The 23,438-nt window shown below is 39.8% G+C and overlaps 1 protein-coding gene across 6 annotated transcripts in view; it reads left to right on the top strand.

Moving 5' to 3' along the window:
* The window catches only part of FANCC (FA complementation group C), a 69,629-nt gene that overhangs the window by 23,824 nt on the left and 22,367 nt on the right, over positions 1-23,438 (top strand). For all 6 annotated transcript variants that reach the window (XR_014502953.1, XR_014502954.1, XR_014502955.1 and 3 more), the window contains 4 exons: positions 10,792-10,911; positions 11,868-11,932; positions 13,250-13,411; positions 17,511-17,667. Coding sequence is in view for 2 of the 6 variants with exons in the window: in XM_083403451.1 (XP_083259577.1) it covers positions 10,792-10,911; positions 11,868-11,932; positions 13,250-13,411; positions 17,511-17,667 (504 nt within the window). In the remaining 4 variants the exon portion in view is untranslated. The remainder of the gene's footprint in view (positions 1-10,791; positions 10,912-11,867; positions 11,933-13,249; positions 13,412-17,510; positions 17,668-23,438) is intronic.

Genomic DNA, 23,438 nt, shown 5'->3' with positions numbered 1-23,438 from the left:
CTGGTGAAACTGCCGCCGCTCCTGAGTCCCTCTCCTAGCAGCATTTGCTGGAGGGAGTTGTTCTTTCCTCCAGTGAGCACTGCTAGCAAAGGGACTTAAACACTGCACCACTCAGCTGGCGGGGAGGGAACATTCCCCCTTGCTGATCTGCTGTCAGTCAGTGTAGGTAGTACAGAGCTGGATGGGCCAATGTCAGCTCTTGTGTTCCTGTGTCTCCAATGCTGTAATGATTTTTTAAAAAACTGAATATATTCATTGTTAGCTCAGAGCCTAAACATGCATTATGCGATTATTGGCTTTTCAGATGTAATTTGCTTCTTACTCAAATTGTTCTCCATTCTCCAAAGATATATAATTGTATCACTAAAGTATCATCTGATTAGGCTCACCCTGTTGGTTTAGAAATGCTGTAAAAAAAAAAATCCTTTGGTGACATTGTGTGAGTTGGTGTTTTCTGTAGTAGGAGTCAGTACACACCTTAGTACAGTGGTACCTTGGGTTACAGACACTTCAGGTTACAGACTCCACTAACCCAGAAATAGTACCTCAGGTTAAGAATTTTGCTTAAGGATGAAAACAGAAATTGCCCAGTGACGGTGTGGTGACAGCAGGAGGCCCCATTAGCTAAAGTGGTGCTTCAGGTTAAGAACAGTTTCAGGTTAAGAACAGACCTCCAGAACGAATTAAGTTCTTAACCTGAGGTACCACTGTATGTGCCTCTTTATTGCCACATCCTGTTTCAGTCTTCAAGTCTTGTCAGCAAATGACACAACCTGCTGTTTCTTCATCCTTTAAGCAGGCTTCCCAGTGTAATAGCAGCTGCCAAATATAAGGGTGCTTGTCTCTTCCATTTCCTTCCTATTCAGTATTTGCACTTCTTTCCGGTTGCCTATATGCATTCCATGATGATGATGATGATGAATTGCAGTTTTAAGCTTTGTGTTGCATTATGCAATCCAATTAATTCTGCCCTGGCATCTTTGCCGTGATCTAGCTTCTGGCATCTTTGCCATGACAATTTTTTCTGATATTTGATAAATGGTAACAGGTATGGATAAGAAGAACCTCTTAATTCCTCCTTCTCACTGCAACCTGCACATGCCATCTCATGCTGTTCCAGAGGGTCATTTTAAGTGGAATTGAAATGGGGTGAAGAGGGTTGCAGTGAGGGAGACGAGTGCCATATTCCCATTGCTCAAATGGAGGTCTGCTTGCTCTTCTTTAAATTCAAATCTAGTGTTGTTAATTAATTTACAAAATCCTTAAGGATTTATTATTCCATTTTGTTCTGAAGATAAGAGTATTTGGAAATTGAAGGTGTGCTGCATGATGTCAAAATGAAATTTTTTAGTGTTCTTGAAGGATCTATCCAGATTTTTTATTCATGTATTAACCAGATGTAGTGAAGAAAGATGTATTCCTCAGATAGCTAAGCCATGAAATCAGCCATGACCTGGTGAAACCACTCTATTAATGAATAGAGTTTCTGTTTTAATCAGCATCTGGTCTACCTTGCATGAAAGTTTTGGAGCGTTGCAGCGTGTGTTTTCTACGGTTGTGCATAGGCTGTTGTCTAGAGAGCTGAAGTTTTTTTTTAAAAAAACTACAACAAAAACCTAAACTCCTTCAGGAATAGACACTTAATTCTTAAATCAATATTTCAGATGAAAAAGGTTCCTTCTGCTCTAACTGTAATCCACATTAATCTATTTTCTCGTCAGTAGTTTCTCTTGTAGCAGGCAGCAATGGCCTAGAGTAGCCTTAGGGTTTGTTTTGTCATTTTCTCTTTGCGTTAGATACTTTATACTGGAGATGAGGAACCTGTGACCTTCACTGACCATTGGCCATGCAGGCTAGGACTGATGGGAGATGGAGTCAAGCAACCCCTGGTAGGCCACAGGTCCCTCACCTCTGCTCTTAATCAAACCCAGGTTTCAAAAGAAATATTTTTAATTTCTGTAACCACAGTTTCCCTTTTCATGAAGAAGCCTTTCAGATAAATGAGCTAATAGTTCAGCTTGTTTAGTAATATGCATTTAGCATGCTGCTTTGTGGTGATGATTCATAATAGCCATAGTACTAAATTATTTGGTATTCAAAAAAAACCTTAATGAATAATTTGCTCCGGTGAACATATGTAGGGTTTTTTCTTTTTTGACAGTACACATTATGGTCAGATGATGTTATTATATTACCTTGCAAATGGCAGTCTCACAGGCTGAGCACCACACAGAGAACATTAAGCATATTCAACCCAAATAAAATAAATGGAATTTAAGCACTTAACTGTCCTCTCCAGTTCTGTTCCCATCGGAGACTAAAGTGCACTTACCTTCTGCATTGCTGCCAATGTCTTTCAGTGGCTTTGCCTTTTGTGTGTACCATGCCAATAGCTAGTAATAATAAAAACCTTCCTAGTGAGTCAGATATCTTTGTATACGTATTATGCCCCATACTTTCTACATTTCGTGTAATTTTAGCTTAATATATTTTCTTTCCCACAACTGAAGTATACCTCTCTTTCTGCATAATGACTAAGCTAGTTTTTTAAATGCCTCTGTGATAAACCTGCTTTATATTCCAAAATATTGGAATCTTTTGGGACTGGTTTCATGCCTTTTTCTTGATGGTAAGAAGAATTATTTTAGACCTTTGCTTGCAACATTACCTGCAGATTGAACACATGACAGGGAGAGCAGGATCACATCCAGTGGTCCTGCTCCATGTGTATATGAAAGTCAATACAGAGACTGAACATGCAGAAAAGCATTTGTGGCAATAAGTAAATTTGTGTTTATGAGCCTCATTTTAAGTACTTCAAACCTGTCTATCTCTACTCAGAAGTAAACCCAGCTGAGTTCAGTAGAGCTTTATCCCATGTAAATATGTGTAGGATTGTAGCCTAAACGTACTTTATTATATTGTAACAGGTTGTTACTCCTAAAGCAGACAGCGACTGCCAGTTAGGCATAGACTATTTTAGTGATGGTCTCCAATGATTTGTTGCTGTTGTCCCCTGCCCCACCCCTTGACCTAACAGCTGTTTTAAGGGCATTCTCTCTCTGTTATTGATAAAGCAGCATGAACAAGTGACTAGGTCTAGAGTTGGATGTATCAGAGTGAAGTGACTTGGAAGAACAAACAACTCCGTCTGAAATTAGGAACTCCTGCTATGTTAATAGTAGCAAGAGTTGTCATCTGTGTTATGCCAAAGTGGATAGAATGCATAATTTCAGAAAAATATGCAACATATGCCTCATTCCATGGAGAGGATGCAGTAGGTGTGTTAAAGTATATAAAAAACCCTCACTGGTTTAGGGGCTTCAGGACAGCAAGGAAGATTACTTCTAATGTGCGTGGAGTGTCAACATTCCTCATTCCTGTGCCCTTCCAATCTAGTTTATGGGCGAGTAGGGTATAATATAGATCACAGCCCTATTTTTAGATTGTTCATCACCTGAGCCTGTTTGTTTCCCTAGCATTATTTGACATTTCTGGAGTTAGCAGGACTAGCACTTCACTTTATAGGATGAGGCTTGGGATCGAAGTTCAAAAGGTTCCAGTTAGTGATAGGCCCACCAGTTTTTCTGTTCCTGAGCTGATGGCTTATAGGACTCACAAATTTATGTTAATTAAGGGCCACCTCCTAATTATTCATATTTTGAAATCCTTGTGTTTGTAATTTTCTGCACTGGCAAAGACCATGGACATTTGGAAGTTTAGATAACTGCAGCACCTGAACAACAAGGTGGGCGGGAGCTGGGACCGAAAGACGGGAGCTCACCCCGCCGCGGGGATTCAAACCGCCGACCATACGATCAGCAAGTCCTAGGCACTGCGGTTTTACCCACAGCGCCACCCGCGTCCCTATGTACCTTAACCCATCTCATGTGATGAACTGTGAAGCAAGACATGGGTTTTGCTCTTTTTGTTTATCTCCACATATATGTTAATTCCACTGCTTAGACTTTTTTTCTTGTAGTGGCATGTATGTGTATATTTAAAGGGTTTATATATTTCTCTTTAGCAGTGTTTGCAAGTTGTTTTTAAAATAGCAGCAACATTTAAAGGCTTCCACTTTGTAGATCTTACTTGACGCAATTTGACTTATTTCTGAGTACTCAAAGAAGGATTGCACTGTTAGTCTTTTATTTTTGTAAAATAAAAAGAGATCAAAGAAATGCTTAAATCATGCTGTAGCTTATTCATGCAAGCATTAAAGCAAATTCTTTGATAGTGTTCATTGTCATTCATTAGCAGCCATTACAGTTAGCTGCTGCAGAGGAAGAGGTTAGACAGCACATCCCACTTATATCAGCTCCTTCCCATCCGGGGCCAGCTACCATTAGCTGCCTTTCTTTCCAAGTCTTCCTTAGTGGTCATTCTGCCTAGGCATTAAACATTTATGTACATTTATAAGAAACAGTCCCTGAATTGTCTTGTTTCTTTCCCATGTCTTTTTCCTTTTGTATCATCCATATTAGGCTGTAAGTTTTCAGGCAAAGAGCGTTTTGTTTGTTTTGTTTGTTACTCTTTACAGTGCCTAGAAAACTTTAGGTACTTTATAAATACTGCTTTTTTCATAATGTTACAGAATACAGTAATTGTTGGTCAAAATGATTTTTTTCCCTTTTTAAACAAAGAATAATATCCAGCATATACTGCATAATTGTTCATGTACTTAAAAACAGGAATGTTCATTGCTTTTCAAGTTAGTGTAAGGATACATGCTACAACATGTGAAAGTAATTAAAAGATGACTGCAGATATAATAATTACAGCATGGAGCAGACTGTGCTTGCAGATATAGGAACACAGAACTCACTTTAATCATAGTGCTTCCCATAATGTGGGTGGTCACAGCATGCAGATATTTGTCAGTCTTTCCTTTGGCATCACTGATGGTAACAGTTCTGAAGTAAACAGCATTACACAGGCCTCTTAGTACTTTTTTTGCTTATGCCAGTTTTTTCTGATAGGTTGCTTCCCTCCACTTTCTTTGTCCTCCTTGTTTTTGTCAGTTGTAATTATACAGGTTATGCTCCGGGGTGGGGGATGGCTCTCTTTGAAGTAAACATACTACCATTAATTTTTTTCCACCCCTCAAATGAATGTGTTAACTCTTTCGCCAAATATGATGCCTGATTGCTGAAAAAAATCCAGTTAAACATTAGGGAGAACCTTCAGATAGTAAGAACTGTTTGACACTGGAACGGACTACTTCAAAAGGTGATGGATCTCCTTCATAGAATTGTAGAGTGGGAAAGAACCCCAAGGGTCATCTAGGCTGCTTAAAAATCTCCAAGGAAGGAGAGTCCACAGTCCACTGTCAAATCCATTCCACTGTCAAACAGCTCTTACTTTCAGAAAGTTCTTCCTGATGTTTAGTTGGATTATCATTTCTTGCAACTTTAGGGTAAAGAGACTTTGTGTTCATCATCAGGCAACTGCATTTCCACCTGTCTTGCCCCACCCTCCAACCCTGGAAGCCTTTATAAGACAGCTGCTCCAGAGGAAGAACTGTGGGGGGAGAGAGACTTTCTGTTCCTCATCAGGCAATGGTGTTTCCACCTGCCTTGCCCCACCTAGCCTTTCCCAGACTATGACTTTGAGAACAGTAGCAGCCGCAGCTGGGAAGAGAAGAATTCAGGGATATTTTAAAAAAATAGTTGTGCAGTCTGATGGATTGTTAAATGTTTTTTTGTTTGATATACCGGTAAATTGTTTAAAGTTATTGTGTCTTTTATATTGGATCAGATTGTTACTATTAATGTTTTATTATATTTTTATGTCTTGGAAGCCGCCCAGAGTGGCTTGGGCAACCTAGCCAGATGAGTGGGTTGTAATTTTTTTATTTTTTTTATTTTTATTTTTATTATTAAATTAATTTGTGGTGCCCAGAACTGGACACAGTATTTTAGGTGTTGTCTGACCAAGGCAAAATAGAGTGGTACTATAGCTTCCCTTGATTGGGACACTGTATTTCTTTCACTTGAGGTTTTTAAAGAGAAGTTGGATGGCCCTCTGTCAAGGATTATTTAGGTGTGATTCCTGCATTACAGGGGGTTGGACTAGATGATCCTTGGATTGGTATATATAGAAATATATTTGGCATCCCTCTCTCAAAGAGATATTTAACTTGTTAGGTTAGTTCATGTGACTTGTAGACTTTGAGTTGGATACATAGATGGTCTTCCTCTGACAAAGAATCTTCCTTCTTAGTTTCTCATTGCGAAGATCATGGATGAGAAACTTGATGTTGTTAGAATACAACTTTTGTCATCCTACAACCCTTGCCATTGTCCATACTGGTTGGAACTGATGAAAGTGTATAGAGGTCTTGGGCTGTGCAGACACCAAACCCCCATCTTGACCTCACTGATGTGGTCCAAACAAAAGCAGAGCAATACATTTGGCACCAGCTTGGCTGCAGGAGTTGCCAGAAAGAGGCATACAATGCAGCATCCAGTCATATTAGGGACTCCACTCCAGATTTGTGTAGGGTTTACTCCTTAGCCTTTTCTTCTCCCAACGATACCCTGCAAGGCAGTAGAGGGTAAAATCCAAGAGTTCAGCATTTGTAATTATGCACTTTCAAACCCTAATTTGTTCAAGGTTTTCAAATGGATAATATTTGTTTTTCCCTCTTTGATTCAATTTTTGTATGTCAGGAAACAACACCTAATGTTCTGGTTGTATCAGCATACATGCTGATAATAAATTCTTGTTAAGTTTATTGTTAGGACCTTAATAAATATTAGCGGAAATATAATTGTGCAGTGCAAGCTGTATTCTGAAACTTACTGTATTATTTAATGTATTTTGGTTAGTAGAAAACTGATTTTACATTCCCTCCCCCAATGGACTAATGAATAAGCATGCAAGAGGTCTTGTAAGCAAAATTAGGATCTGCAGACTTTGTTATGATTGGATCAGAGTGTGGAAAATCAGTAAGCTGTATTATGTCAGCATCCTGCTCATGGAATAGGCTATATAAACAGAGGGTGTTGAGACAGTCTGCAAGTGAGCAGGCTTCCTTCTCAGTTACTTGAACCACTATAATTCTCTAGGTTTCTGTTTGTTTTGTAGTGAAATGGATTTTTCCAAATACTAGTGTTTTATTGTTACTAATTTCATTTAAATGGCATGGGGGACACAGAATCATGTAAGCAGGATTTTAAAGGAAAAGAGGCAGAAAGACAGCAGTAAATTTAAGAGGTTCTAAACATTTCAAGAAGAAAGTTAAGAACTGGTAGATTTTAGTGTCTTAAAGACCTCAGAAATGCATGCTTTAATCTTGCTTTTTTAGGAAGTTGGTGAAAGTAAATGTGAATTAATAGGGTTATTGACAAGGACGAAAAACAGGAAATGCAAATGGCTCACCTTTTTCAGAGTGGTCCTCTTCAGGATGTGAATGCTATAATTTGAGGGACCTACTTTGAACATGACTGAAAATAGCAAGATTCTTTGTGTAATTACAGAGAAGTGCAAGATTGGGAGAGACTGTAGCCCAGTGGTATAGCACTTTGCATGCAGAAGGTCTAGGTTCAATTTCAGATAAAAAGATTAGGCAGGAGGTGATGCAAACAATCTCTGCCTGAAACCATTGAGAGCCTCGGCCAATTATAATAGGATAGTTTGGGCTACAGGGACAAATCATCTGCCTTAAGGTATAAGGATGACTTCCATTCTTTTAATGTGATAACTTGTGTTTTTTTTGTAAACTTTGAGATCTGAATGTTCTCCCCATTACCACCCACCATCCAGTCAGCTAATGGTTTTACCAGCTTTTCCTTAAGGATTTGTGAGCACACATTCCTTGTTGGTTTGCCACTGTTTGGAAGAAGAGGCTTAGAGAGGTATCTGATGACTTACTCAGTTCGGAAGTTTTCATTGGACAAGATAAAGTGGATTTGTATCTGATTGACTGACTGAACTCCAAAAGTACTAATTAATAGTTCTTCCTAGAAAAAAAAAGTGACAAGTGGGGTGCCGTAGGGTTCTGTCCTGGGTCCATTGTTGTTAAAAATCTTTAGAAATGACTTGGATGAAAGTATTGCTCATCAAATTTGCAGATGACACCAAACTGGGAGTAGCCAATGCCTCTTGAAGAATGAAATTGGGATTCAATATGACCTTAACAGATTGGAGAATGGGCCAAAACTAGCAAAAGGAATTTTGATAGGGACAAATGTAAGCTTCTAGACTTGGGCAGGAAGAACCAGCTATACAAATATAAGATGGGTCCCCCACCTTGCATTCCAGTAGTACATGTGAAAAGGATATAGGGGTCTTAGTAGACTACAGCTTACCATAAGTCAGCAGTGTGATACAGCAGCAAAAAAAATAATACTATTTTAGGCTGCATCAACAGAAGTATAGTGTCCTGATCAAGTTGCTCTCTATTCTGCCTTGGTCAGACCACATCTGGAGTACTGTGTCATTCTGGGCACCACAATTTAAGAAAGTTACAGTCATACCTTGGTTGCCAAATGCCTTGGAACTTGTACGTTTTGGCTCCTGAACAATTGAAAACTGGAAGTGAGTGTTCCGGTTTTCGAATGATTTTCAGAAGCCAAACGTCCGGTGTGGCTTCTGCAGCTCCCAAATGGCTGCAAGACATTCCTGCAGCCAATCAGAAGCCACGTCTTTGTTTCTGAACAGTTCCGGAAGTCGAATGGACTCTCGGAACGCATTCTGTTCAAGAACCAAGGTATGACTGTATTGACAAGCTGGAACATGTGCATAATAAATGAAAAGGAAATGAAAGATTTTATTTATCTGCCTTTGATTTCCAAAGCACTTAGAAACAACCAGAAAATGTGAGGGAAGAGAAAGTTTTCATGTTATCCATAGCATTGTTGTGAGCCTATTCTTTGCTTATACAAAATTAGGAGGAAGCTGCCTTTTACTGACTCATTGTTCTATTTAGCTCAGTATTGTGTACACTAATCAGCAATAAGAATTCTAGGATTTCAGAAAGGAATGTTTTCCAGCCCTGTCTGGAGATGTCAGGACATACGACTTTTTCTGGACAAAGCATGTGTTCTACTAATAAGTGAAGGTCTAGATAGAAATTGAGTTCTCATTGGGTTTGATGGTGGACAGGAGGGTCCTGATTAATGGCCTTTTGATGGCTAGCGGTTAGACCAAGCCATTGGAATTAGTATGGTACTCAGCATTCTATGTAGTGGCAGAATAACAATTTGTGCAGGCTTGAATTGGGCTAGAAAACACTAACATTTTTTAAAAATTAGAGCTGATCTGCACCTTCAAAGCAATTAGAGAAGACTAATGACTGAAATTAGGGCAAATCATAAAAATATATTGGTTTGTGTTTGTTTTTATGTTTGACGTTTGGCCACTATAATGATCAGTCTTGCTTTAAATCTAAAGCGCTATTTCCTGTTTTAAGATTTAAGCACTAGATGGCAGTATAACAGTTTTCTTTCTGCAAACTGTGGGTAGAACAAATACTTTGTGTTCTTTCTTTTTTTACAGTAGATCTATGAAAGTATTTATTTTGTCTGTTAAACTTGTGCTCTGGAACAGTAAAAAAGAGAGAAAGAAAGGCTTTGGGGTTCTACTTTTTGGAAGTTATATTTCTTTTCCTATATATTGTTATGTATTCCATTTTATCACGCTGTGTAACAAAACTGCATGTGTTTGAAATATATATGACTCATTGAGCAATTCACTTCAAATACACACACACAATTAAAAATAATTTATACATTGATAATCTTGGGTTCATATTACTATACTAGTTATGGAGTCAGATCTAGAATGTGCAATATGCCACAGCCTTGATCTACTTCATACAGAATTGTGGGAGACACTGGGCTTGAAGAACACATGCAGACATGGATGTTTCTGTAAAAAGTCACTGTAAAGAAGCCTGTGCAGGATCACAAACTATTCTAGGATCTTGTAATTTTGAAGAAACAAGAGATCTAGCTTCGCAGGGAAGAGGGAACCTTGTAAAGGGTTGCCAGAGCACTTCTATTTAAATCACAACGCAAGAGACAAGAGGTCTGAGTCCCTAAGAGGAGCTCTCAAACTCTCTCAGTTTGGGCCTATCAGATGCAGATTCCAGAGGGGATGTGCAGCACACATCATTCATAAAGCCTGTGGCTGTTCAAGTCCTATCAGGGAAAGCCTTTCCCCACAACCTTTAAGGCTCTTCATAGTCTACACATATCCATAGGATGATGCATCTCAGAGTTATGTCACACAATAATGCTGTGCAAATGATAAGTGTGTGGAACTTCACCATGTCCATAGAAGGGGAAAGCTGTGACTATAGAACAGCAGGAGAATCTCCTCAGTGGGGCTGGAATAGCAGCCCACAGAGATAGTATTAGCATACCATAATTTCCCCATACACTGCCCTTCAGTCTTTGTGTTTCTTATAGCCCATTTGATTCTGCCATTTAAATCATGTTGGCATATTTGTGCCCTTTCAAATGTGTGATAAATATTTTATCTGAGCATTCGTTACGTAATTTTATATACATTCCCAAGATTCATGAAAGGATTTGACACTTGCTAATTTCCATTTGTTTCTTTTAATTATTCTTCTTTTTAATAGAAATCCTCCCTATTTGAGATAAAATGTTTCAGATTCATTGTAGGTTCCATAACTTAGTGTTGAAGGTACAGATGTTGAATTGAATTCAAGTTATATGTAGCCTGTAATCGATGCATTTGCTTTCCTGCTGCCTATGACAATAACAGAAGTTGCTTAGTTTTTAATCAGATATTTCTCTCTCCTGTTGACTTTTCCTCTAGGGTTCATTGTGCCACTTGCTCTCATTTTCTGGGCTGAGAAATCATGACACTGATATCAACAACTTTATTTCAACTCTTGGGTTCACCTCTGCAGATTACTATTCTAAATTAATTGAAAATGTGAGTAATTAGTACATTTAACCTTTAGCTACAAGCATGGTCGATTGTATCAGGAGCCGACAAATGTGCTTACCATGCTTGCCATGGCAACTCTTGGCAAGTGCCCCTTTTCATCTTTGCCTTCATGGAGTGCTTCAGAAGCATGCAAAATGCCTTTGTAAATTCAGTGTGTTAGTTCAGAGCCATTCTCTAAGCCAATTGACACATTATGTTACCATAGAAGCTTGAGAGATGGAGGAACATATAAGAAATCACACAAGATTAAGAGAAAGTCAGCCACTTAACAACTTCTTAGCTAGAGTTTATTTGTCAAGGATGTCTGATAACCAAGGACAGTGAGAAGGGGGAAAGTACTTAGCACTTCTCTAGCCTCCCCTGCCTAGAGGGACAACTTGTTAGCCACCTTCAGTCTCTTTGAAGAGAGTTAGGTGTGATACAGTGGTACCTCGGGTTACATAGGCTTCAGGTTACAGACTCCGCTAACCCAGAAATAGTACCTCGGGTTAAGAACTTTGCTTCAGGATGAGGACAGAAATCGTACTCCGGGGGCGCGGCAGCAGCAGGGGGCCCCATTAGCTAAAGTGGTGCTTCAGGTTAAGAACAGTTTCAGGTTATGAACGGACCTCCGGAACAAATTAAGTACTTAACCCAAGGTACGACTGTATAAGTTTTTAAAATAAAAAATAAATACCCATGGTTTCTTTTCAGTTCTTGATTTATGGTCAAGACCATAAGTCACAAAAAGTACAGAGATTATTAATTCACTTGGAGATGCAAATCATAACAACGAGAAAATACTTTTTTGTAAATACTTTTTATTAATTTTTCATTAATAACACTCCAATTGATACAATACCAAATCTTGCCACATCATAATACTATGAGAAAATACTACTGATGCAACCTTCACTGAAATATGTCCTTCTTTGTAACATGTGATTGACTTTATTAAACAGGTGGTCTTATCGTTAGTGACAGAACTCAGCAGAAATCAGTTTAATGGAGTTAACAGACAACAAAGGTTAGTATTATCTTTCTGTGATTTTAGTATATAGATGACTAGAATGAATGTTCTGTTTCTTTTGTGGAAAAGCACTTATACTGAAAAAAACCATTAAATATGCCTATTTCAAACTATTCTTAAACATTATTTTTGTGGTAAAAAAACACCTCACAGTGAATCCTCAACTTTCACTGCAACGGTGCCTTTCTCCCATCTAAAATCACAGACATATGTACTAGCTAATTGAACATTGCATCATCCTTCAGTATTTTACTTGATTCAACTGCAACTCACCCCAATCAGTGTTTCATGATAATCTTCCCTTGAGCCTGTGAGCAATTGGGGGACCACGTTCTGCAGTATTTAGTTACTGAACAGTCTACAAAGGCAACCCAAGGTAAAGCACATTGCAGTAATCTAATATTGAGGTTACCAAAGCATAGATAGATCACTGCAACCAGATTATCTCAGATAGGGTCATAGTTCGGCAGTTGATGGAAAGCACTTCACACAACCAATACCAGTTCTGCCTCAAGTGGCAGCGGCAGACCGGTTGTCTTTGCATATTTTATTTCACATGCCTCACAGCTCAAACAATGTTATCTGTTCCCATATCAAGCCATAGCCATGCAGGTAATGTTCTGCTCCAGGTATAGCACTTTACTGCTCCCCACTGCAGCTAAGTCATGCAGCAGCTCATCTTATATATATGCTTGCAGATTTGAATGAGCTTTGTTTTCTTTAAATGTAGATTTACTACTCCAATAATGCAGGGCATTTCTCCAGTAATCTCCATTACTGAAACTATACTCCGATTGCTTGGAGACTTGATTTTACAGTTTTTGTCTGTCCACTTGGAAACCATGGAAATTAGATTGCATTGTGCACAGATCACAGAATCATGGAAAAGAGCCAGAGAAAGTTCATGTTTCTTTCAGCTGCACACCTGACGTCAGTCAATAGCAAATTTTCTGTTGAGTTAGAACTTCACTGTGAATCTGCTGAAAGCTCTGTCATGGGTAATATGTCTTTGGTGTTCTCTTGAGCATTGTTCTATACAAGTCCAAGTGTTTATTGTTGTCAGAGCAAGAGTGTACCCTGCCTAAACATATGAATGTAGTTGAGGTATGTAATGTGTTGTGAATGTAGCTGCATTTCAAAAAAATATTTATTTTATTTTTATTTTATTTATTTATTTTGCTAGTCCTTAGGATAAAAATGTCTTCCTTTTAGCTACAAGTAGATATTTGTTCTAGTTCTCTGTGTTTAATGTTTTAGAAAAGTAAAAATATAACCGTTTCATCCTACAAAAGAAACCTTATTTTGTTTCTCCAGTATGTCTTCACGAGTAAAATCCATATCCCTTCTCTGTATACCTCTTATTACTTTGCCTGATGTAATGCCACTGCTGGAAGCACTTCTTAGCTATCATGAAGACGGATCACAAGAGGTCCTCCATGCTGAATTTTTAGAAGCGGTGAATGAGGCTGTGTTACAGTAAGTAGCCTAGAAAACACCCCAGTTCCCCTTTCATTTAAATTATGGTTAACCATCTGTTGAAATTTCATGTTTGATTCTTCTGATATCTACCGTATTGGAACAGCATATATTCATTCCATAGCACCTCTATGTAGCTAATATAAATGCTTCCATATAGGAGTGCACATGGGCTCACAGAATGTCTGGCTGCTGTTGGATCTTACCCTCTTTGACAGGCTTTTGTGTCTCCTGTATGGTTGATAGGTAAAGGTAAAGGGACCCCTGACCATGGTTGATAGGTAAAGGTAAAGGGACCCCTGACTATTAGGTCCAGTCGTGACCGACTCTGGGGTTGCGGCACTCATCTCTTTATTGGCCGAGGGAGCCAGCGTACAGCTTCCAGGTCATGTGGCCAGCATGACTAAGCCGCTTCTGGCAAACCAGAGCAGCACACGGAAACGCCGCTTACCTTCCCGCCGGAGCGGTACCTATTTATCTACTTGCACTTTGACGTGCTTTCGAACTGCTAGGTTGGCAGGAGCAGGGACTGAGCAACGGGAGCTCACCCCGTCGTGGGGATTTGAATCGCCTACCTTCTGATCGGCAAGTCCTAGGCTCTGTGGTTTAACCCACAGCGCCATCCGCGTCCCTTATGTGGTTGATACAGGTGAACAAATTTATTTCTGCTTATGAATTGCATTTTGTGGATCAGGAAGAGCATGTTCTCCTTATGGATTGCATCTCTTAGTGATCACATTACTTAATTCTACCCTGCAGTGACTTTTTGCAGAGATGATTCAGGTGAGTCTTTGCATTTGTTCCGCCTGCTGCCACCCAGCTATCAACTGAGGTGTTTAGGGCAGGTGAATGCATTTTTTATTGTTCAGGCAAGGAATTACAGGAGTCTCTGGCATAGAAAAATATGCAAGTCCACTCACAAGAGAGAACATAGTGAATGGTTTCTCCTTGCCAAAAAACCCCAGGGAAATTATTTATTAACCCCCTTTCCCCCTAAGAAATCCTGAATTATTACAGTGGTGCCTCGCAAGACGAAAAGAATCCGTTCTGCGAGTCTCTTCGTCTTGCGGTTTTTTTCGTCTTGCGAAGCAAGCCCATTAGTGGATTAGCACTATTAGCGGTTTAGCGGCTATTAGCGGCTATTAAAGGCTTAAGGGATTAGCGGATTAGCTGCTAAAAGGCTATTAGCGGCTATTAAAGGTTTAAGGGATTAGCGGATTAGCTGCTAAAAGGCTATTAGTGGCTTAGATCAGCTGATAAGCGGCTTAGATCAGCTGTTAAGCGGCTTAGGGGCTTGGGAAAAGGGGGGGGGGAGGAGAAAAAAACCCCAGGAATCGCAAGACATTTTCGTCTTGCGAAGCAAGCCCATAGCAAATTCGTTTTGCGAAGCACCTCCAAAACGGAAAACCCTTTCGTCTAGCGGGTTTTCTGTCTTGCGAGGCATTCATCTTGCGGGGCACCACTGTACTTAGCTTCTTTGAAAACTCATACATTTTCTTCTAATTGACAATTTCTGTTCTTATGCAAAGGGGAGTAGTGCTCCTGTTGCATTCCATGCTTCCGTCCACACCTTTACTTGAAGGGAGATCCGTTTCTCTCTATCTTTCAGCATCTTCTCCTTTGTCCTCAGAATGTCCTGAAAGGCAGGCCGGTGGTGGTGGTGGTGGGAAGCCAGGTACACTTGCCCCAGGCCTTGGAGGGCTAAGCTGTCTGGGGGCCTCCACCAGGGACTGGCTGCTTTTTCGTTTGAGTTTATAACTTGTATTCTAACAAGATTCCTGTTCAGGCTTCAGATAAGCTCTGCACGGGCCTCTTGAAAGGAAAGGAGAGTCTTCTGGTTCCTGACTGATGTTTTCATTGTTGGGCTGCCTTTTGCACCAGTGGGTTTTATATTTTTGATGCTGATGATACAGAAGCACTCTTAAGTCTGGGATTCTGAATGTGGCTCCTGGGTGCACCCACAGAGACCTACCAGGGCACCTGCCAGACGCTCTAATCCCTTCAGCACTAGATTACAAAGTATAAAGTTTCATTTCATTCTTCCTGCAGTGTCCAAGCTTTCTGTTTAAGACCACCACGGTTCTAACTGGTCAGCACACTTGGAAAAGAGAACAGTTCTCTCTGTGGGTAGCGTCCAACTAGACGTGAACAGCAAGAGGAAGAAAGCTATTTCATTGGGAGGGGCGGTGTGTTGGCTGGCAGAGAGAGAATTTTCCTTCTGTGAAATGGTGGGTGGCTTGCCTTCTATGAAATGAAAGATCTGATAGAGCAGGCAACACTGAGTACAAAGGAGTTGTTTTGCATTTTTGGGCTCAGGCATTATATTGTCATTGTGGCCAACCAAAGTTAGGATTTTGTGTAGTATTCAAGCCAATTGATTAAAAAAATTAAAGTCCCCAGCCCTGTGGCTAAAATCGAAGTCAAGACAGCGAGCGGGATCCATCACACTAGCTGTATTGGCTTCTGCCAAAGCTGCACGCAGCCTCTCCCAGCTGGAGAGGTTGTGTGTGGCTAAAGAGGAAGCCAAGACAGCTAGTGGGATACTTTGCTCTTTGGGGCTGGGGGGGGGGATATTTTTCTTTCTTTATTCCCCCTCCCCCTCTAAAAACTAGGTGCGCCCTATGGAGCGAAAAATACGGTACATCCAAGTTTAACTAAGCAATGTTACAAGGTGTACAGCAGAACCCATATGTATTCCTACACACACTCTCAAGAGGTTTAAGAACCTAAACTGTTAGATTAAATGTGTATCCACTATGACTATGTTCCCCATCCTTGTGCCCACAAAAAGTTCACACATCTGAGGAATACATAAAGATTGGATTATTACTTGAAATAAGAGTAACAGTATATGGCTGCTCCTTTTAGACAGCAAAGTTGCAGTATAAGTGGGCAGCATACCACCTTGATCTTGAGAGTAAAAAGATGTTCTAACTCCAAAAGCCTGGAGAGTGAGTGTGATTGTTTGCCACAGTACCCACAATAAAGTGATGTGAGAAAGGATGGAGAAGGGGTATACCTGTCCTGAAGTAAGCAGAACCTAAATCAATGGTTTTGTTTGAGAGTTAGGTTCTCCCCGTCAATGTACTATACGTACAAGCCTACAGTGACGCTCTCTTCCCTTTCTTGGTCCCTGATCCAGTGAAGTGTGAGGCTGGTCCTTGAGAGTGTAGAGTGAAAAGTGGGGTTTTATTTTTCACAGAAGGTTCCATTTTCTGTGCAAAACTCCATTTTTTCCTATAAGAGCTGATAGTTAAACTTTGTTGGTAACACGGGATTCATGTGCTGATCTTTATTTTAGGTATTCAGAGATCGGAATATTTACTCATGCCTTCCGGGTCATATTTAAGATATGGACCAGTACAAGGGTTAAAATAGTTTAAAATTCAGGGGTATGTTTTTATATTAAATTATGCCAACTTCAGTAATGCCATGATCTACGGAAATAAATCATAGGAAAAGTTCACATTAGCACCCATCATTAGAACAGAACAATGTTTCTGGTCATGGGCATAGTGTGCACACAGTAAGTTGGAAATTGTTCATAAAATGAAGAAAAGGTTGCTAATTATTATTCTTACTGTTCTGTAATTATTCTAATTCCATCTTGCTTCAGTTAGCACAGCAACTGGAAACAATTATGAAAGAGCAATGAAAAAGGAAATTCTGGACTTGCATATGATTTTATGTTCTTTTTAAAGGAAGGAGGGCAGTTTTGTGGCAAGGAATGTGGACTCCAAGATTAAAATGGAGGAGGAGAAAATCTCATTCACCACCAGACACAGGAAACTTAGAGCAGGGGTTCCCAACCTTCTGGGCCCATTTGGAAATTTGAGACTGTTTTTGGCCATCACTATTGCAATTTTTGGGGGGGCGTGAACAATGGCTTTATTGCCCTCATGTCCTGTTTGTGGGTTTCCTGTAGGCATCTGGTAAGCCACTGTAGTCAGAATGCTGGACCAGATATGGCCTTGGCTGATGTAGCAGGGTTGTTAGGTTGTTATGGCACAGCATGGCTACTGAGGTGGGCATTGCCAGTCACAAGACATCTGTTTCATAGTAGGCTGAGATGAACATTTTATTTATTTTTCCAATATAGAAAAAAGATTTTCTTGCCTGAATCTGCTGTTCTGCAGTTGTGGCTTCGCCACCTGCCTGGTCTGGAGAAAGCAGTGCTGCAGAATCTTGAAATTCTAATCTCAACTCAGCCAAGTTCACTGGAAGAGATGGCATGCCTGATAAAATCTTCCTTATTGGTAAGTGGAATGTACTGGCATTAGAAAACTATTAAGATTTTGCTGCTCCTGTTGTACCAAAGGTCCTTTAAATATTTCTAAAATACACAATATACCTTATTTTTTCCTCTATAAGACTCACTTTTCCCCTCCTTAAAAAGTAAGGGGAAATGTGTGTGCGTCTTATGGAGCGAATGCAGGCTGCGCAGCTATCCCAGAAGCCAGAACAGCAAGCGGGATTGCTGCTTTCACTGCGCAGCGATTCCTCTTGCTGTTCTGGCTTCTGAGATTCAGAATATTTTTTTTCTTGTTTTCCTCCTCCAAAAACTAGGTGCGTCTTGTGGTCTGGTGCGTCTTATAGAGCGAAAAATACGGTAAGTATATTCAGGAGCAAGTAGTCTAAGTGGTACTTGTAGACTTTGTGCATATGCAATACTAAGTCATGGTTTATTTGTTCATCTGAATGCGGTTTCATGGCTTGACCGGGAATAAACCACACTCATAAACCATACTTGGGTGGTAGTTTCTAAACCTTGGTTTACATTAACCATGGTTTAGCATTATGTGCCAACCTGGCCATGTAGTCCTAGCAATAAGCAGAAGAGTAAATAGCATAATGATCCATGGCTTTAAGGTTTTAATCTGAGAGTGCAGTATTATTAGTAAGAAAAAAGGCTGTGATTTTCATTTTTTAATTGTTTTTACTGAAAGATTTTCAGGGCTAACAAAGGTATATATAACCTCTCTGTTTTCAGTTCATGGAGTCCTATTGATGAGTTGACTTCCTGTTATACACTTTAACAACACAATATTATTGTCGGCTAAAACTGATTGTGAATGCATCTGTCAAAAAAATTGGGCTGTAATTAGGGTTGTTTGGTGATGAGGGCTGGGCCGCTATCATCCAGAGCAGCCAGTTAAAGATGGGTAGGAAGAGAGAGCGGTTTGGAAGCAAGGATTCTTTTTGTTTCTCAACAGTTATATGCCTCCCCTCCAGGTCACCTTCCCACCCATCTAGTAGGAAGAACTACTTCAGTTTCATAACCAGGCAAGAGATTTTTGCAATTCCAAGTGCTTTTGTCCTTGGTTTCACATTATAAGCCTGCCATGAAACTGCTTCAAGTGAAAAGGAAGTCTGAACAGTTCCAGTCTGTAGGCATAATTTTGGATTGCCATTGGATATTCAGAGAACCATAGTCCTTTAAGAACCAAAGAAATAATCCCAGAGATAAGCCTGTTATTTTAAGTTACAATCATTTTAAATAAATAAGCAACCAGGACAGTAATTGATAATATTTCTAATGCAACCATGAATGTATCTTCAATAGGGCTTTGCCTGAATGATGTAGGACAATGTTATAGATCCGCATCTTGTAGAATACAACATCGAGCAGTATACAGAGCAGCAACTTTTAAAGTTTAGTCTTGGTAGTGGAAGACTGCTGTGCTTTATTATGGAAGAAATATGATACTCAACACTGTTATATTAGGGCTCCAAATGTAATTAAAGTGTGATGGTCTAGTAACTTCTGGTTTATGTGGTGTGCTGTTACTTGTGTTTCCATCCCTTGGGAAAAAATGAAATTGGTAATGGAAATTCTATAGTTACTAGGAAGTATAAAAACAAAAGATAAGTGTTATACAGGTTGCACATAGTGAAATGTCCTCTATAAATACTGTTTTGCTTTTCAGGAGTAGGTAACACTAGTTCTTTTTCCAGATGGTTAAAGGTGTGTGCATAAAACATACCAAAATAATCAGGCAAATATCTTGTGTGAACTGCATGGGGAAGGGAAACAGTTACAGGTATTGTCAGAAATTAGTTGTATGAATGTTGCAGTCTTTTTGCACTGATGCCCAGCCACAGGTATCACCAAAGTGATTTTCTCATGAATGCAAAAGCATTCTGCTGGACTCACTAGTCTTCTGCAGCCAACTCTGTTCAGTAACACCAGCAGGCGATGCTTGTGCAACTTGCAACAGCATGAAAATTGTTTGCATAATAGCATGAGAAACTGGAGACCGGGGCCCACATATAGGTATCTAACTGCTGGGATGGACTTTTAGCTCAATCCACCAGTTAATTTCAGCTGAGCAACTGCTTTTGGAACACAGTCTGTTCCCAGCTTTCGATTTGATGTGATTTTGTTTTTCAGTCTTGATATCTTTGCCTCTTTTGTGTCAAGAGATCTGAAACTGATCCCAAGGTCTTCATCTGCCCCCAAGATAATTTATTGCTCCACAACTGTGAGGAAAACAACATTCACAAATGGCCAATCTTGTGGATTTTGGGAGTTGACAAATATGAGACTTTTGTTGTTTTGTTGTGTTGCTAGAGAAGTGGACAAAGTGTCCCAGCTTTCTGATGGTAGCAGCCATTTCAACAAAAGTTAATGTAAAGTAACCAGTTCAGGGTAGGGATCTCTCCCTGGTCTCTCATCTTGGAATCTTTAGTTGAAGCTACTACTGTTGCTAAATACAAACTGGTAAACACACTTGTCCCGTATCCTGTCTGCATCAAACTAAGTTGGTGGCAGCTGCTGTGACAGTGGTGGCTTCGTTACAGGACTGAAAGATGTGGGAAGAGATCTCTCTGCCTCAGAGTTCTGAAACAGGTGCCACCATCAGTAAGAGGAGCACTTGGTCCTTCTCCCTTCCTGTGACCTCAGTGTTTGGTGCAGAGTTGAGCTGACAGCAGTATGAGTGTGCCTTCACAATGGGTACTAGGGAAGAGGAGAACGAAAGCCTTTATAGCTCACTGGCTAAATATGCACTACAACCTGGTTTAACACAAGGCTTTATTTTCTGCCCTTTCCTGGCTACCCATGTAAAAAGATGGAGTTCAGAAAGAGCTAGGGGCACTGACAAGGAAAAGCACCTGCCAGTTTCTGATGCTCTTAGGCTAGTTTAAATAAAGTCACATTTCACTTTGTGCAGATTTTGTCAGATTCTTTCAGTTGACAGCTTTTTATTTAGATTCCACTAACACTGTGTATTGCTTAAGAGATTTTCTGTCTTCTATTAAGAACCCTTTGAGCATGTAAACATTCACTGTAACATTTCAAATAGAACACAATCAGTGTTTGAGACTAAACGTCAGCTAAGCTTAACTTCAACAGAAAGTTGTAGAATACCAAAAATCAACGCAGGTGATACTGCAGTGCAGTGCAAGTCCACATGACATCAATTTATCGCTAGCTAAACCAAGCTATTAGTTAATCTTACATAGAATTCTTGACTGGTTCCAAAATGCATTTGATATTGCAGACTCTGCAAACTAAAATTACGTATGGCCATGATCAAGCTTACATATTAAGTTGTTTGTGTCCAGCAAAGCCTGGTGTTTTAGCTTCACAGCAGCTTTATGAGGTAGATTAGTTTGAGAGCTTCACAGCTGAAAAGGAATTTGAACTTACATAGTTCACTTTGGCACTTGCATAGTCAAACTAACCACCCATGTGTAAGAAGGCATCTGTCAGAACTGAGCATGCTCATTGGCCATGAAACATACTTGTGAAGGAGAAAGGGAAAATGGGATAGGGGATGTGTGAATGGAATGGTTAGGATCGTGAACAGAAGCAACCCACAGTGCAACATTTCATTGCAGGGCCCCACTTGTACACTTTTATTACCAATCTCAGTTCTCCGAGTGCTGATCCATATGTGGCCCATCCACCCACACAAAGGAGCTATCAGTAGGCTTGGGGGAGCCACAAGATTTGAAAAAGTGCAAAAAATCTTTAGCGGGGGGACCCCATGGGGGGAAACCACAAAACCATTCCACAAGTACTGAGGATGCTCAGTGACCACACAAAGATAATTGAGTATTGGGGGGGGGGGGTTTGGCTAGAATCCTGAATGGCAGCACTCTACAGTGTAACATTTTGTTACGGATCAACTTTTTCCTTGCTGTGTTTAAATGTGTGTGTGTGTGTGTGTGTGCGCGCGCGCGCGCACGTGCCTGCGTGTGCTACTCTTCTTTGCAAAGAAAGGTAAAAATGCAGGATGATTGCTAAAGTTAAGGAAGTGTTAAAGGCTGTCTAGTAAATAAGATTCTGTGGTATGGTTAAAAAAGATAGTGGTGTTAACCTTAATAATATGAAAACTACCAGCCTCCAAATTGTACAAATATGTGAAACTGAGCAGTCTAGTAGCAGTTACTGTGTGCAAGAAAGGCACTACATTTGCCTACATTTTGTCATTTTAACATATATCACCCAATTCACTCTCAAAAGGAATTTGGAAATGATAGTTCTTCAACAATCTGTAATTTTTATTTTTTTTATTTTTTTAGAAATATGTGATAAAGCCAGCTGTGAATAGTCATGAACACTAGGTGGCATACATTTAATATGATAACTTAAATGCAACTATATGGCAAAACACTGGAGTACAACATGAAAATGAGGTGACATGTAATCTTTTCAATATGATAGTGACATGTGAGGGAAAATGAGAAGATGTTTAGACTAACGGTTCTCTTCTCATTTCCGCCTTTATGCTTTGTGAGATCTATACTTCCTCAAAATATTTTCCCATGTGTAGCTGGCTTGGCTACATGAATATTTGCTTTGAGCACGGAGTGGAGCTTTCCCAACATGAAAGTTGGATGGAACAATTTCTATTTGCTCAGTGCTCCAAGTTGGGGCAGCTAGTCATAAAAACTGTCTGGAAAGCCATTAACCCATCTTTTTATCCTGTGGCTGATTTTCTTTAAAAAGAAACGAAAAAATAAGTATAAGAAAGTGGACTTTGCATCAATAAGGTGAATTTGTGTATTGTAAATATTAGTATCTTTTGAATGCTGATATTCATTAATTTTTAACTTTGAGAGTAATAGTAAAGGTTAAAAATAACCTCTGACAGTCACTGATAAATCTCAGATGAAACAGTCTTTATAATAATGACCAAATTGATACAGGACTTTTACTAAATCATATTGTTAAACACCCAAAACAAGTCTCATGACAGCATCATTTCAGATATTTACTTGCCTCCTGTGAATTTGGTTACATAGACCTTAGAAATAGACATTCAAATCTATAATGGATATGAAAAATGAACCCTGGGAAAACCAATGGTACTTTGGGGAAACTTTTATGCCTGTTAAAGGTTTGATAACACTCACCCGCAAGTATGGGGCCACATTGCTCGGAATAGACCCAAGGAAATGTATGGCCATGATCAGCTTAGGTCAGTTAATACTCTTACTAAGCCACTTTCCAATTTGCTTTGGCCTTCCAGAGTAGATTTCTGGTTAAGGGTTAGGAAAGAGGGGCTGCAAGAGAGGGGAATTAGCTGAAAAATGCTTCTTCCCCATTCTGCCAAGCCCTGTATGATAGCCCACAAGAATAAAGGGTACACCCTAGAACACTCAGAATCCTCAGCAACACGCAAGGCTTCCATAGCAGGTAAGTTAATGTGTCGAGTGTTCCATGAAGTTAGAAAGTTTAAACCATTGTCCTTGGAAATTCAAAGACTAGGTAATTAACACAACAGGCTTGGAAAGGGTCCCTCCCACCCCCCACTGTTTAAGTTTTTAACATATTAACAGTAATATAAATTGTGACCCTACTGGATTCTCTTCTCCTTTTGGGGGGAAAAAGTAGTGGATTGCATCATGGTCTCTAGAAGTTATGCATCTTTTAATTTTTTTTACTAATTTCAGTAGCTTGAAAACAACCAGGCTCTCTAATTAATTTCCTGTTTCCATTTTTATTATAACAAACCATCCTCACTTGCTTAATGTCACTCTTAGTCTCAGTCATTCCCCTGAAGTCACTGCATCATGG

Source organism: Podarcis tiliguerta, assembly GCF_965153285.1.
Source record: "Podarcis tiliguerta genome assembly, chromosome: 11".
Lineage (NCBI taxonomy): Eukaryota > Metazoa > Chordata > Lepidosauria > Squamata > Lacertidae > Podarcis > Podarcis tiliguerta.
The sequence above is the reverse complement of the archived record's forward strand: the minus strand, read 5'-3'. Positions and strand labels throughout refer to the sequence as shown.